At 32.9% G+C, this 12,426-nt stretch overlaps 1 protein-coding gene across 3 annotated transcripts in view; it reads right to left on the reverse strand.

The window, feature by feature from the left end:
• Nucleotides 1-1,438: 1,438 nt before the first annotated feature.
• The window catches only part of USP15 (ubiquitin specific peptidase 15), a 128,779-nt gene continuing 117,791 nt past the window's right edge, over nt 1,439-12,426 (reverse strand). The window contains exons 14-16 of one of the 3 annotated variants that reach the window (XM_032421133.1): nt 11,411-11,514; nt 8,009-8,097; nt 1,439-4,943 (exon numbers count right to left, since the gene is read on the reverse strand). In XM_032421133.1, coding sequence (XP_032277024.1) covers nt 4,761-4,943; nt 8,009-8,097; nt 11,411-11,514 — 376 coding nt within the window. In that variant the 3' untranslated portion in view covers nt 1,439-4,760. The remainder of the gene's footprint in view (nt 4,944-8,008; nt 8,098-11,410; nt 11,515-12,426) is intronic. The other 2 variants (XM_032421132.1, XM_032421131.1) reach the window with 2 other exon arrangements.

The raw sequence follows: 12,426 nt of genomic DNA on the forward strand, positions 1-12,426 counted from the left end.
AATGAGCACCATCATCAACCATGATTTTATACAGTAGAACATAGTTAATTACCAAAAGTATAAACATTTAAAATATTTGATTTTGTGTATACTGGAAGATACTGAAAATATTTCTTTTTACAGGATTTCCATTTAAAAGAACAATTACCAAAGAGATAGCTGTATTTTTAGCCGCTTTGTACAATCACGAATTCAACAGACATTTCTAGAAAAAAAGACATCAAAATCTATTTGATTTTCTCCCTGTCCTTTGAGACTCTAGTCCAAAATATTATGTTAACTCTTGATTTTCGTAAATGGTTTATCTACTTTCTAGATTCCCTTAATAACCTAGAGTCTTTTCCTTTCATTACCCTTGCAATTTCCAGGCTCTCAAAAGGCAGAGTTGGAATATAATCAGATTATGGTATGATGTGGGGTAAGTATGTTTCCCAATGCATATATTTGCCAAAAATAATTTTTGTACTCCCTGTTTTATGTTACCCATTAAAAAATTCTTTACCCCATCTTACTGCAAATAAGTCTTGATCAATGTATGAATTTTACCATGTACATTTTAACTTCATACATAGATACATGGCTCAAAATTGAACGTAATTCTGAGCTGATATTTAAAAACCTACTTTACACAGCTTATAAAAATTTGAGTTTATTTTTTAAATGAAAGTTTTGTTGTCTGAGCTGTTTGGAATTTTTTTGCTTAATATATAGTAAATATGAATTAAACATATGAAAAACATACATATCTAACTGAAATGTTCCACAATCTAAAATGCTTATAAGAAAGTTACATATATTTCTCATTGCAAAAATCTGATAACAAAACAATATAGTACAGCTCTGCAACTTCATATGTAAGTCAGCAAGGATATCCATATATTCTCCTTTCCCCCCTCTCTTTTGGCATTTTTAAGTGCCATTAAAAGAATTATTTGGGAATTACCAACGTAATCATATTTTCAAGAGAAGTGATTTCAAAGAAAAACAAATTTTATCGTAGAGTAAAAAATACAAAGAAAGATTTCCACTATTCTTGGCTCCAGAAATGAAATTATTTTCTGTGATTTTACAGGATTTCTAGTTCTTTCCCCTAGTAATCAAGAATTTTCTACTTTTGTATCTTAAAAACTAACTTAAAGAGAATGTGCTAATCTATACTGCACAAGCAAAGATCAGAAGCATACCAAGAAGGGAGGGTGGGAAGAAGGCAGTTATGAAATGCATTGTCTATAAAGAACATAAACATAGGGGCGCCTGGGTGGCTCAGTCAGTTGAGCAGCTGACTCTTGATTTTGGCTCAGGTCATGATCTCAGGGTTGTGAGATGGGAGCCCCTGTTGGGCTCCACACTCAGCGGGGAGTCTGCTTTGGGATTCTCTCTCCCTCTGCCCTTCTCCCCACTTTTTCTAAAATAAATTAAAAAAAAAAAAAGGACATAAACAAAAAACCGACTAAAAGTTGGCCTGCTTTTTATTTTCACCATGCACCAGTGATAGTGTCAATTCCTCTGGGGTGGAAGGTTCTAACCTGCAGATGCCCCACCCCCTGCCCCTCTGGTAAGCCAATGAAAGAGACTCACCTCATCTTTTCTTATAGTCTCTTGGCTTATTTCTTATAAAATGTCCTTACCTCAATGAGATTAGTTGATGAGAAAGTGCTGTCCTTATACAGAATCAATCAATAGTTACTCATTTTCTTCATGCCCAAATCAATGGTTTGTGTGGTTTTATAGTGAGTTGCCAGGAAAGCAAGGATACATATAGGACTGCTAGAAAGAACAGACTATAAGAGAAAGCAAGATCTTTAAACAAAGTATTAAGCTGTAGCTTTTGCACAGAGATTAATTAAAACTAAATTATAGGTGAAGAAAAAAGTCCTGAAAATTAGGGTTGCATTTGGGGAAATGTAAACAAGGGCATACTTGAGTTAGATAAACAAGGAAAAAAATGCTGTATTAAATTTAAAATCAGTAATGAGTATACCACATAGTTTACAAAGCACCTTTCCATAAAATACATTATCTCACTTGAGATCTCAACAATCCTGTGAGGCAGACACTATAACAAAATAGGAGGTAGTATACAGAACTGAGGATAGAATATTGGCTCCACCACATAGTAATTATGTGAACTTCGGAACAGTAACTGCTTTGTACCTTGGTTTCTCCAAATGAAAATCAGTGATGATGAAGGTCTCTCTACCTCATAGCTACTATGGAATTAAATGAGATACTACATACAGCAGTTTAATACACTACCTGGTCCATTTTAAGTGCTCAATAGTGCTATTATTGTTATAATTTTACAGGTGTAGAAACATACTGGGGGAGATTAAATTCAAAGTCATATGACTACTAAGTAGAAAAGCTAACAGTAGAATTCTAGACTGGCTACATTCCTACCACCCTTATTACATGAATATCTAAGTATGGATTAGCCTTTTGCACTATTTTTAGGTGTTTTTTTTTTTTGCAGCTGACAATGTCATTTGAGTTTGACAAATTCAACAGCATTATTAACATCATTTTCTATTTTAAAACACTTTGTTTAGTGGGAATAAAAGTTAATTGCAGGCATTAAAAAGAAATGGGTCTCTATGGACAACTGCAGTGGAGACTACAATCCACGGCTGGAAGAAGTTAATTTTGGTTTTTCTTTAAACCTCAGAAAAATGGAAAGTCTATTAGTAGGTAGACAGCAGAAAGACTGCAAGCTGTGAGTGGAGGGATGCTTGTTTACAGCTCTATCTCAAGACTACAGAGGAGTGATTAGTAGGTGCACAAATGTTTAATGAATATTTAAATTAAAAAATCAACTTTGAAACACATCCTTAAGAGGATTTGCTTTACTTTGACATGCTTTCCTATCTCTAATTATACGATAACTAAAAAGTCTACCATATAGTCACCTACCCATAAAATAGAGGGGTTTTATCAAAAGATTCAGAGTAAGAAATAAAAGACTAAATAAGGCCTTAAATAGCTTTATTGAAATCTGTATAAATAAACATGCACATTTCAAATGTAAACTCAAGTGAACTCAAGTGCAGACAAAATTTTAACCTCTGTCATGCAGGAGGTTAGTTTACATTAAAAAAAAAAGAAGAAAAGAAAGAAAAGAAAAGAAAAAGAAAGAAAAGAAAGGAAAAAAAAAAAAAACCCAAAGCAGCTTTTAAAATACCAGGATGAAAAAACCAGCTTTAATATCAAGGTATAAAGCAAAGCCATGATCAACATACCTCATTTATCCTGGTCAAATGCATTTTTTTCTTTTTACTTTTAAATGCTAACATAAATAAATAATTTACCAAAATGTGCACTCACAGAGTGAACTTTTATTTACAATACACAATTTATAATCTATTGTATTTGATTAGTTCAAGTGAAGAACATTATACTTTTTGCTTTAATAACAGTGGGACACAAAGCAATTTCTCAGGTAGTCGATATGTGAAATGTGCCCCAGCATTTAGATTTTCTATTAAAGGCAGTATTGTATGCCAATCGACAATACATTCTTTCAACTAGATTAAAGGGAAAAAGCAGCAAATGAAAAATGTTTCAAATGTTCACACATATTTTTGGCATCCTGGATCCTTGAATGTGGTGAATTAAAATCAAATTCAAGGTTTGTATGCTTTATATACTATACAGGTTCTGACTCTAGAACATGCAAATGCCAATTTTCTTATAACAAGTTACCTTCTGAGAAAAGCTGTAAGGCTATGGTGAATTCCATCAGGAACACACAAAGAAAGTTAACAGACCTACCTTTAAAGCCAATTGTCCATTAATGATTTAAAGGCCAGTATATGAAAAAAATTTCTCATTTAAGCTTGATGTAATTATTACTATGGATACAGAATACTATTAAGTCTGTCCTTATATTACAATAACTGTAAGAGCTAAAAGTTGCCAAATTACCAAAAAATGGGGTAGAGAAAAACAGACAGCAAAAATTTTAATTTTGGACCAACACCAGATTAAAGATATGCATTTTTAAAGCAAGTCAAAAAATTTTTTAGTATCTAAGGAATAGATCCCAATAGCAGTAAAAAATACTTACATTCAACTGAAAAATGATTTTAGATGGAGTGTGATATCTAGAACCTGTTTCCACAGCAGAAGATGAACATAATATTCTGGACTTTTAATGATACTACAAAAGAAAATAACTTTTCCAAGATTGTTTCTTATATCATGATTTGGTTTTTTAATAGGCCCATGTTGATTACCAGGAATAGATTTTAAAATTTGGTTTTCCAAGAATACTCCTGCAGTATTTATGCCACATTGATACCGCAGCTAAATATCATAGTAATATATGTGGCAGCCTAATGCACATGAACTAGATAATCCAAAAACTAAGTTCAGCCATAGTTTTCTTGCAGTATTATTAGAGCAAAATAAATGACCAACATCCACAAATTTAACATTTGTCATCAATTAACTCACATCCAAAAAATTAAAGAAAACATAATTCATCAAAACAGCAGCAAACTTAAAAGGGGTTTATTTGTGATTTCCTATATATATTTAGCTTGTAATTACAAGACTGCAAATGTATTAAGAGACAATTTCTGTTAAAGTTTTCATTGTGTTTCACTTCAAGTACTGCACAAGTTAAAATCTGATAAAGGATTTACATTCGGTTATCTGAAACTCCCCATCTCAGACTTTTGTTTAATGTGGTGGGTAACTTCATCATTTCAATAGATACCACCAGCAGGAAAGTCTCTCTTTTATGGCTTCTAGGACTTTCATTAGTTAGTGTGCATACAGTTTTCATTTTCTATATCATTGTCATTATCATTGCTATCTTCATCACTTTCTAACGGGATGCCTGTGGCAGCTGAAGCACCTTTAGTTTCTCGGTCAAGAGGAAAAAAGCCAGTTCCACTGAAAGTGTCCTGTCTCTGGTAGAAGAGTACATATGCCGCTTTGGACTGTTGAAATAAACAAAGCATGTTAAAATGGTCATGATTCTCAAAGATCACATTAAGCATACTATGAACTTTTCAGCTGTGTAACCGATTTTGGTGACAGGGCATAAATTAAATAGAAAAACCACACATGGTCAAATGGAAGTTACTAAAATTGGTTTAAATATAAGATGACTTCTATATATAAAGGAAGAATAGTCACTAGAATTAACATTTTTATTCTCTATTACGTTGAACAGGTATGTAAATACAACTATATCATAGATTAACCTAGTTACTCTAACATGAAACAATTCTATGCCTTCTTCCCTCCCGTCTCTAAGGAAAAGGTAAGCTTGTTTCTAATACTAATCGCTTCACTCTAAGTTTGCTTTAGAGTCCAGCTTTTCCTACTGTCTTAAGGATATTGCTCCATTCATCATCACCATGTATCTTTAGTAAGTTCTTATCTACTGGACTTCTTGGCCTAATAAATACTCAAGTTTTTTCCCATCCTAAATCCCTCCTCATTCTACCGCCTTCCTCTAGCTGCCAGGCTGGCAGTCGTCGAATATTCATTTTTCACTCTCATGCACACTCCTCAATTCAGTATGATCTGCTGCTCCAATCATTCTAATGAAACGCCTTTCACTAGGGGCAATAACCTGCTACAGACAAATTAAATGGATGCTTTTTAAAGTTCTTTTAGTCAATCTCTCTGTAGCATTTAATGCTTTACTCCTCCTCTTTCCTGCATCAAATAATTTTTGGCTTTTGTGACACTACTTTTCCTTAGATCTTCTATCTCCATGGTTGCTTCTGACTTTTCTGTGGGCTCACTAAATCTTAACCTTAAAAAAAAAAATCATGTTCTGTCCTCTGCCCACCACTCTTTCTCTATCTGTATTTACTCACTAGGTGACTCATTCAAACCTATGGCTTCAACTGCTACCTAAGAATAATAATGCAAATTTATAACTTAAGCTAGTTCTCACTCCTGAACTCTAGTCCTGTTAGTCCCACTCCCTAGTGGAAATTTCCCCAGAGCTATCATATAGGTAGCTCAAATTTCAACAGCAAATTTTCTTCCTGTATTTCCTATCGTGGTAAATGCTGAAGTAAGTCATCTTCAACTTCTCCCTCTTTGCATTTCTACGTCTTCATTTATACCCACTCTTGATCAAGTTCTATTAATTCTATCCAGGAAATATCTTATAAATCCATTTCCCCTTGTCTATACATTACTACCACAACTTTAAATTTAGAAGCTTGTATTGCAGAAATGACATGAGCCTTCTTTCTGCTTCTTTTCTCAGTGCCTTCCAAATTTAATAATGTTCTATTGCTTAAAAATCACCGATGCTTCTCGTAGTCTTTAAGAAAAGCTCTAAACCGTGAAGAATGTTGATCTGATTGCCAAGTTTACCTTTAGCCTAATTTCTGCCCCATATTCCTAACAATTATGTCCTTTCAGTAATACCAAATTATTTGCTCTTTTCCTAAATATCATGTTCTGTCATGCCTCCTTGCTTTTGTAGGTACTGTTTTCTCTGCTTAGAACACCTTTACTTCTTTTGTTTAATTTACTTCCATTTGTAAAGTTGCAGACTCAGGTCAAACACCACTTTCTCATGCAAACTTCCCTCACTGGTCCTATCTCCTTAAACCCTAAATCAGTGGAGAGATGACTGTCCTGTTTCCATGTAGTCAAGATGTTTAATAGTATTTATGATATAACTGTTAATTTACTTCTCTGTCATCTTTGGAGTTAAGCCTCTTGAAGTCAGAGATAGCTGTCTTTTAATCCTGTTTAGAATTGAGTCCTATATAAAGAAGGTACTCAAATATTTGTTGACTAAATCAAGTATCATCACACTGTAGGCAATTTCAGGATGTTTTGGTTGGGAGATTTAGAGAGAAGAACAGAATTGAAAAGTGATGGTTGAGACTTGAAATTAGAAGTCTAACTATAAACTGGAAATGTAATTAACTTAGGCACATACATAATTTAAAAATATTAGCATTCAAGTCTCTTTGTTTTGTGTTATAGCTATAGGGAGCTAAGGAACAGTACATAATACATATACACCCGTAGATAAATATATAAAATATCTGTAGAGAAACAACTCAAAATTATTTCATATCTGTTCACCCAATGATGGATTAAAATGATGCCAATAATTGGGCTCAGAAGTTTATTAATTTATTAAACTGAACAATATAAGTTGAAGACTCTTAAGGCATTACAAACTAAAGAAAAAGCTAGTCTCTGTCCTCAAAGAATATAAAATTTAAATGGGAAATATGAGCTGCATGCTTACAGGAGCAAATACTACATTTCTCACTCTTTGTACTATTGTGATCAAACAGTAAAATTTTAGAAAGGCAAACTTTAATAGAAAAATAAACCCTTATTAAGCCAAGTCTTAGCTTTTTTCTTAGAATAAACTTGTCATCCTCTCACCAATCAATATTTGATAATAAAAATATGCTCTGCTGGGAAGCAAAACAAATGCCAATATTTTGGCTCCAGCTGTGGCTGATAAACTGATGCAAATATGAATAGATGTTACTTCCTCATTTTTTTACTATTCAGAAAATATCAAAGTAACAGATACTCAAGGTTAATTTTTTAAAAAAAAATCCTCTAATTTGTTTAATTTAATCATGTAATTTTGAGTTTAAATGTTTAAGTGTCACAAAGGATAAGACTTTATTTTAAAAATCATAGGTATGGTAAGGAGGCCCTTAAAGAATTTTTTTTTTTCTATTTTAGTACTCTAATTTTAAGTAGTCAATGTCCCAAAATGTCTGAACCTATCTTCCAAAGGAAAATTTTATTATTTTCATTAGAAAACTCCATTTTTCATATTGAAAACTACCAGAAAAATTTTCATGATGCAATTTATGCTTCTGTTAGTGGGCAAGTCTGGAGACAAATTTCCACTTAGAGGACAACTTTACATTTCTTTAAATCAGGGAAAGTGTCTCTTAACTATTAGAAATTGCTAAAATATAGACTGTAGTGTTCCATGGGCGCTTTTAAAAAAGTGGATCCTGTGATTTTCAGGAAATAAAGACACACTTACCACAATCTGGTCTTCAGACGCAGTTGAGACACTACTGTCATCAAAGTAGTACCATTTTCCATCATCTTTATTTTTTGCGAAAGCAGTATCTAATGAAAAAATATAATCACTTCTGTGACTGAAAAGTCTATGGTTTCCTGGGGGGAACCCGTAAAACTTTACAATCATCTATATAAGGAATACATATTAAAATTACATGACAATCATATACATAAGAGGCCTATCTATTACACATTCAACTGATTCCATTGATTAAAGGTTTTAATGTATTTCCTACAATCTAAGTGCCTAAGATACTTTTCAAATATGTCGAAATCTGACTTCTTCTTCCCAAGGACAAACAGAACAGATTTATTATTTTTCAGTTCACAGAATAATACTAATGACAATAAATGGGAATTAATATTTATGTAGTGCTTATTGTGGACCAGGTATAGTGCTATGTACTTTACATGTACTATCTCACAGAGAAGGTATTATTACGCCTCTAACTTTAGAAATGGGGAAACTGAGGCATCAAGAGAAGTTTAATATGTAACAGTAAAGCTGTTAAGTGGCTGAGTTAGCATTTAAACCCAGGTCTGTCTCTGACTCTAGAGTTTGACATTTTAATAATTTAAATTTTGTACAACAAATATTTTTTCAGTAATACTATCCCATTAATTTGTAGTTTTTACACCAAAATTTTTTTCAGTCTTTAATAAAAGTATTGAGCAAGAGAAAAATAAAAAGTAATTTATCTGTACAATTTTTAAAGATTTGCTTTATCTTTAAAAGTTAAAAATGCCCCCTTTATACATTCCATGCTTCCTCTGAACTATCCAATAACTGAGGAAACAGAGTTGCAAAATGTCTGCAAAATAATTATCTGCTGTCATAGCTTCTAAATGTTCTACCTCTCACAAAACAAAATTATTGCTCTTCTGGGTGGAGCCTATTGTGGGTTGTAAGTTTGTCAGTTGAACTGAAGACCACTGTACCCACAATTAAACATTGAATAAAAGGACAAGATCTAGCAATAAAATGGTTTATAAGAGACAAATCTAACAAAAAGGCACCCAGCGTTTGTGAACCAAGTGATACCAAAAGAAAAAATATATCAAATACTGGTAAAAGGAATAATAAGAGAAAGAAGAGCTACCATTTTAAACATAAATGCAATAATGCAAAACAACTAATAAAACTGTTAGTAGAAACAGATGATTCAACACTTTAATAAGAATCCTCAGAATTCTCAGAAATATAACAAAATATAAAATTAACTAGAGATAGCAAATATCTGAATATAACTGATAAGCTTCAAATATAAGAGAAAAATAGAATTCTATGTCTGGATGGGGAATATTTATGTTTTTCAAGCACGTAAACATTTAAGAAACAGACAATACATAGACACTTTAATAAACTAAGGATTAATATAATATAGGCAATATCTCCAACTGTTATGTAATAAAAGTAAAATTAAGACAAAAGGAGAGCTTTATTTTTTAAAAATTTTTAAAAGATTTTATCTATTTATTTGACAGAGACAGACACAGTGGGAGGGGGAACACAAGCAGGGTGAGTGGGAGAGGGAGAAGCAGGCTTCCCGCTGAGCAGGGAGCCCGATGTGGGGCTCGATCCCAGGACCCTGGGATCATGACCTGAGCCAAAGGCAGACGCTTAACGACTGAGCCACCCAGGTGCCCCAAAGGAGAGCTTTAAAAAAAACATACGTTTGGAAAAGTATATGATTAAGTGCCCTGGACTAATTAGAAAATCATAAAGGAAATTAAAAACACATACAGAATTAAAAGTAGATGAAAATACATTAAGAAGTTTATGTAACTAAGATAAAGCAGTATTTAGAGGGAAATTTATAGCTTTAATTATAGCCTTCAACAGAAAGAAATGTAAAAATGTAAAGCAAAAGCTAATAAAGCATTCAAATCAAAAGTTAAATAGAGCAACAGAGCAAACTCAAAGTAACAAAAAGAAAAACATAACAAAGGGAAGAGAAGAAATCAATGAGAGAGAACACATATGTAATAACAAAAAGAAAAATTTAATAAAGTGGAAGCTAATTCTTTGAACAGATTAGTAAGATAGACCTCTGGGAAAAGACTAAGAAGAAAACAGAAGAACAAAAAAGGGACAAAGATAATGGTATTAAATGTAACTATTCTTAAAGTGGAAAACACAGATACATTTTTAGAAAAATAGAAAATGCCATAATGCATACATCTTGGGAAAAATAAAACTGAATAGATTTCAATAAGCATGAGATAAAGAGAAAAATTTGTGGGTGTGAAGCCCAGATAATTTTACAAGTGAATTCTACTAGCCTTTCATGAATAGTTAATTCCTATACTATGCTACCTGCTTTAGGATACAGAAAAAGGATAAAGTATCCCAGCCTGTTTATTATTAGACTGTAATCTTGATTCCAAAGAAAGAACAATATAAAAAATTAGAAGATCATTTCACTTATGAATGAAATTTTAACCCTAACTAAAATTAGTTAACCAAATTCAACTGGGAATTAAAAAAGAATTTTTTTTTAATATACAAAATTATACATTAAAAAAAAAAAAACACCTTAAAAGGTAAGTTGGGTTTATCCCAGGAATGCAAAGATAGTTCAACAGAAAAATCTATCAGCTGGAGAGTGTAGACTGGTGTTAACTGTCCTGAAGAGCCATCTGGCAGTACTTACTCTATAACCCAGCAATCTCACTTCTGGGTATGTTGCTCAAAGAAATTCTCAGAGAGGGGACCATAAACAATGGTGTTTATCAGTCTTATGGTGGTAGAAAGTTAAAGGTAATTTGGATGTCCACGATGAAGTGAGTACAGAGCTAAAATATGGTAGATATAAGTCCTGAGTGGTTAGAAGCAATGAACTAAACGGACACAAAGTAACATGGATAAGTCTTATGCGTTATGAGAAAAATGTAAGATCTATAACACAGTATACCTATTATGTAAAAATTAATAACGATGCATGATTTATAACAACACATACATCAAGTACTTTAGGAAGGGAAAGGGGAAGGAGAATGGAAAAGGACAGGAGTCCTGATGAGTGATGTCCCATGCATTAAACTGAGAAGTATGATCAACTCAATTCTCTATTCCTGATGTTAAAAAAAAAAAAAAAGGTTCAAAAGCTAATTCATTAATTAACACTTATTGATAATTACTATATGTAAAACACATTTCACATTTTCCCTTTTTCTTTTTTAGTAGGCTCCACACCAAATGTGGGGCTCGAACTCACAACCCCAAGATCAAGAGTCACATGTTACCAACCGAGCCAGCCAGGCAGCCTACATTTTCCCTTTAAGTAATAACTATCTTAAGGAAAAAGTCTGCAGTTATCAAACATCATGATTTTAGCAAAATGGTAAACTGTCAACTTACAGTGTCCTCCTCCCATCCCTCCATAGTGGTTGGAAACAGCAATCAAATTATAGCGACAAGGACCTGCATTTGGATTGATTAGGAATTCCGACATATCCAGGTCACTGTTTAACAGAGAGATCAAGTTAGTTTTACCTTTTCCCTAAATGTCATGAATTCTACTATCTTCTGTCAATGTTGCTTGACTCTCATTTATATAAAAAATATCTCTCTCACTGAAGAAATCACTAAGAGTCAAATAACTGTAAAACATATATATATATAAAACATATACATACAAATAACTGTAAAACACACACATATATATGTGATATATATATACATACACACACGCACACACATGCACATACACACAAACATAGACACACACCTCTGAGATTTGAGTATTTTGGCAAAATTTTTCTTAGGGGTTGGAAATTTTTTTTTTTTTTTTTTTTAAAGATTTTATTTATTTATTTGAGACAGAGAGAATGAGAGAGAGAGAGCACATGAGAATGGGGAGGGTCAGAGGGAGAAGCAGGCTCCCTGCCGAGCAGGGAGCCCGATGCGGGACTCGATCCAGGGACTCCAGGATCATGACCTGAGCCGAAGGCAGTCGCTTAACCAACTGAGCCACCCAGGCGCCCCAGGGGTTGGAAATTTTAAAATTGTCTACTGACTGCTGTTTATTCAGATTAACGTTTTTATGCTAATACATTTAACTCTCAGTATATAGTAAAAGAGTCATCACCATTTGCCATTGGGACCCTTTTAATTTTTCATATTTTTGAAGTCATTTTTAGTAATTATGCATTTAAGGAAGAATAAATGATGGTGAAAAACAGCTTTCACAGAAATCTTATAATAAAGAGATATATCTAAACCCCAACATTTATTCTACATTTTCCTGGTTCTGACGATCTATATACCCCAAGTGGGCAACATTCTTTGAAATGCAACCAAATGTTTGTAATCTGTCATGCATGAAACTGGAACATGACCATTTTCTAGCTTATCATTATTTGTTTTTTTTGGAC

Source organism: Phoca vitulina, unplaced genomic scaffold (genome assembly GCF_004348235.1).
Source record: "Phoca vitulina isolate PV1807 unplaced genomic scaffold, GSC_HSeal_1.0 scaffold23, whole genome shotgun sequence".
In the NCBI taxonomy this organism is placed as follows: Eukaryota; Metazoa; Chordata; class Mammalia; order Carnivora; family Phocidae; genus Phoca; species Phoca vitulina.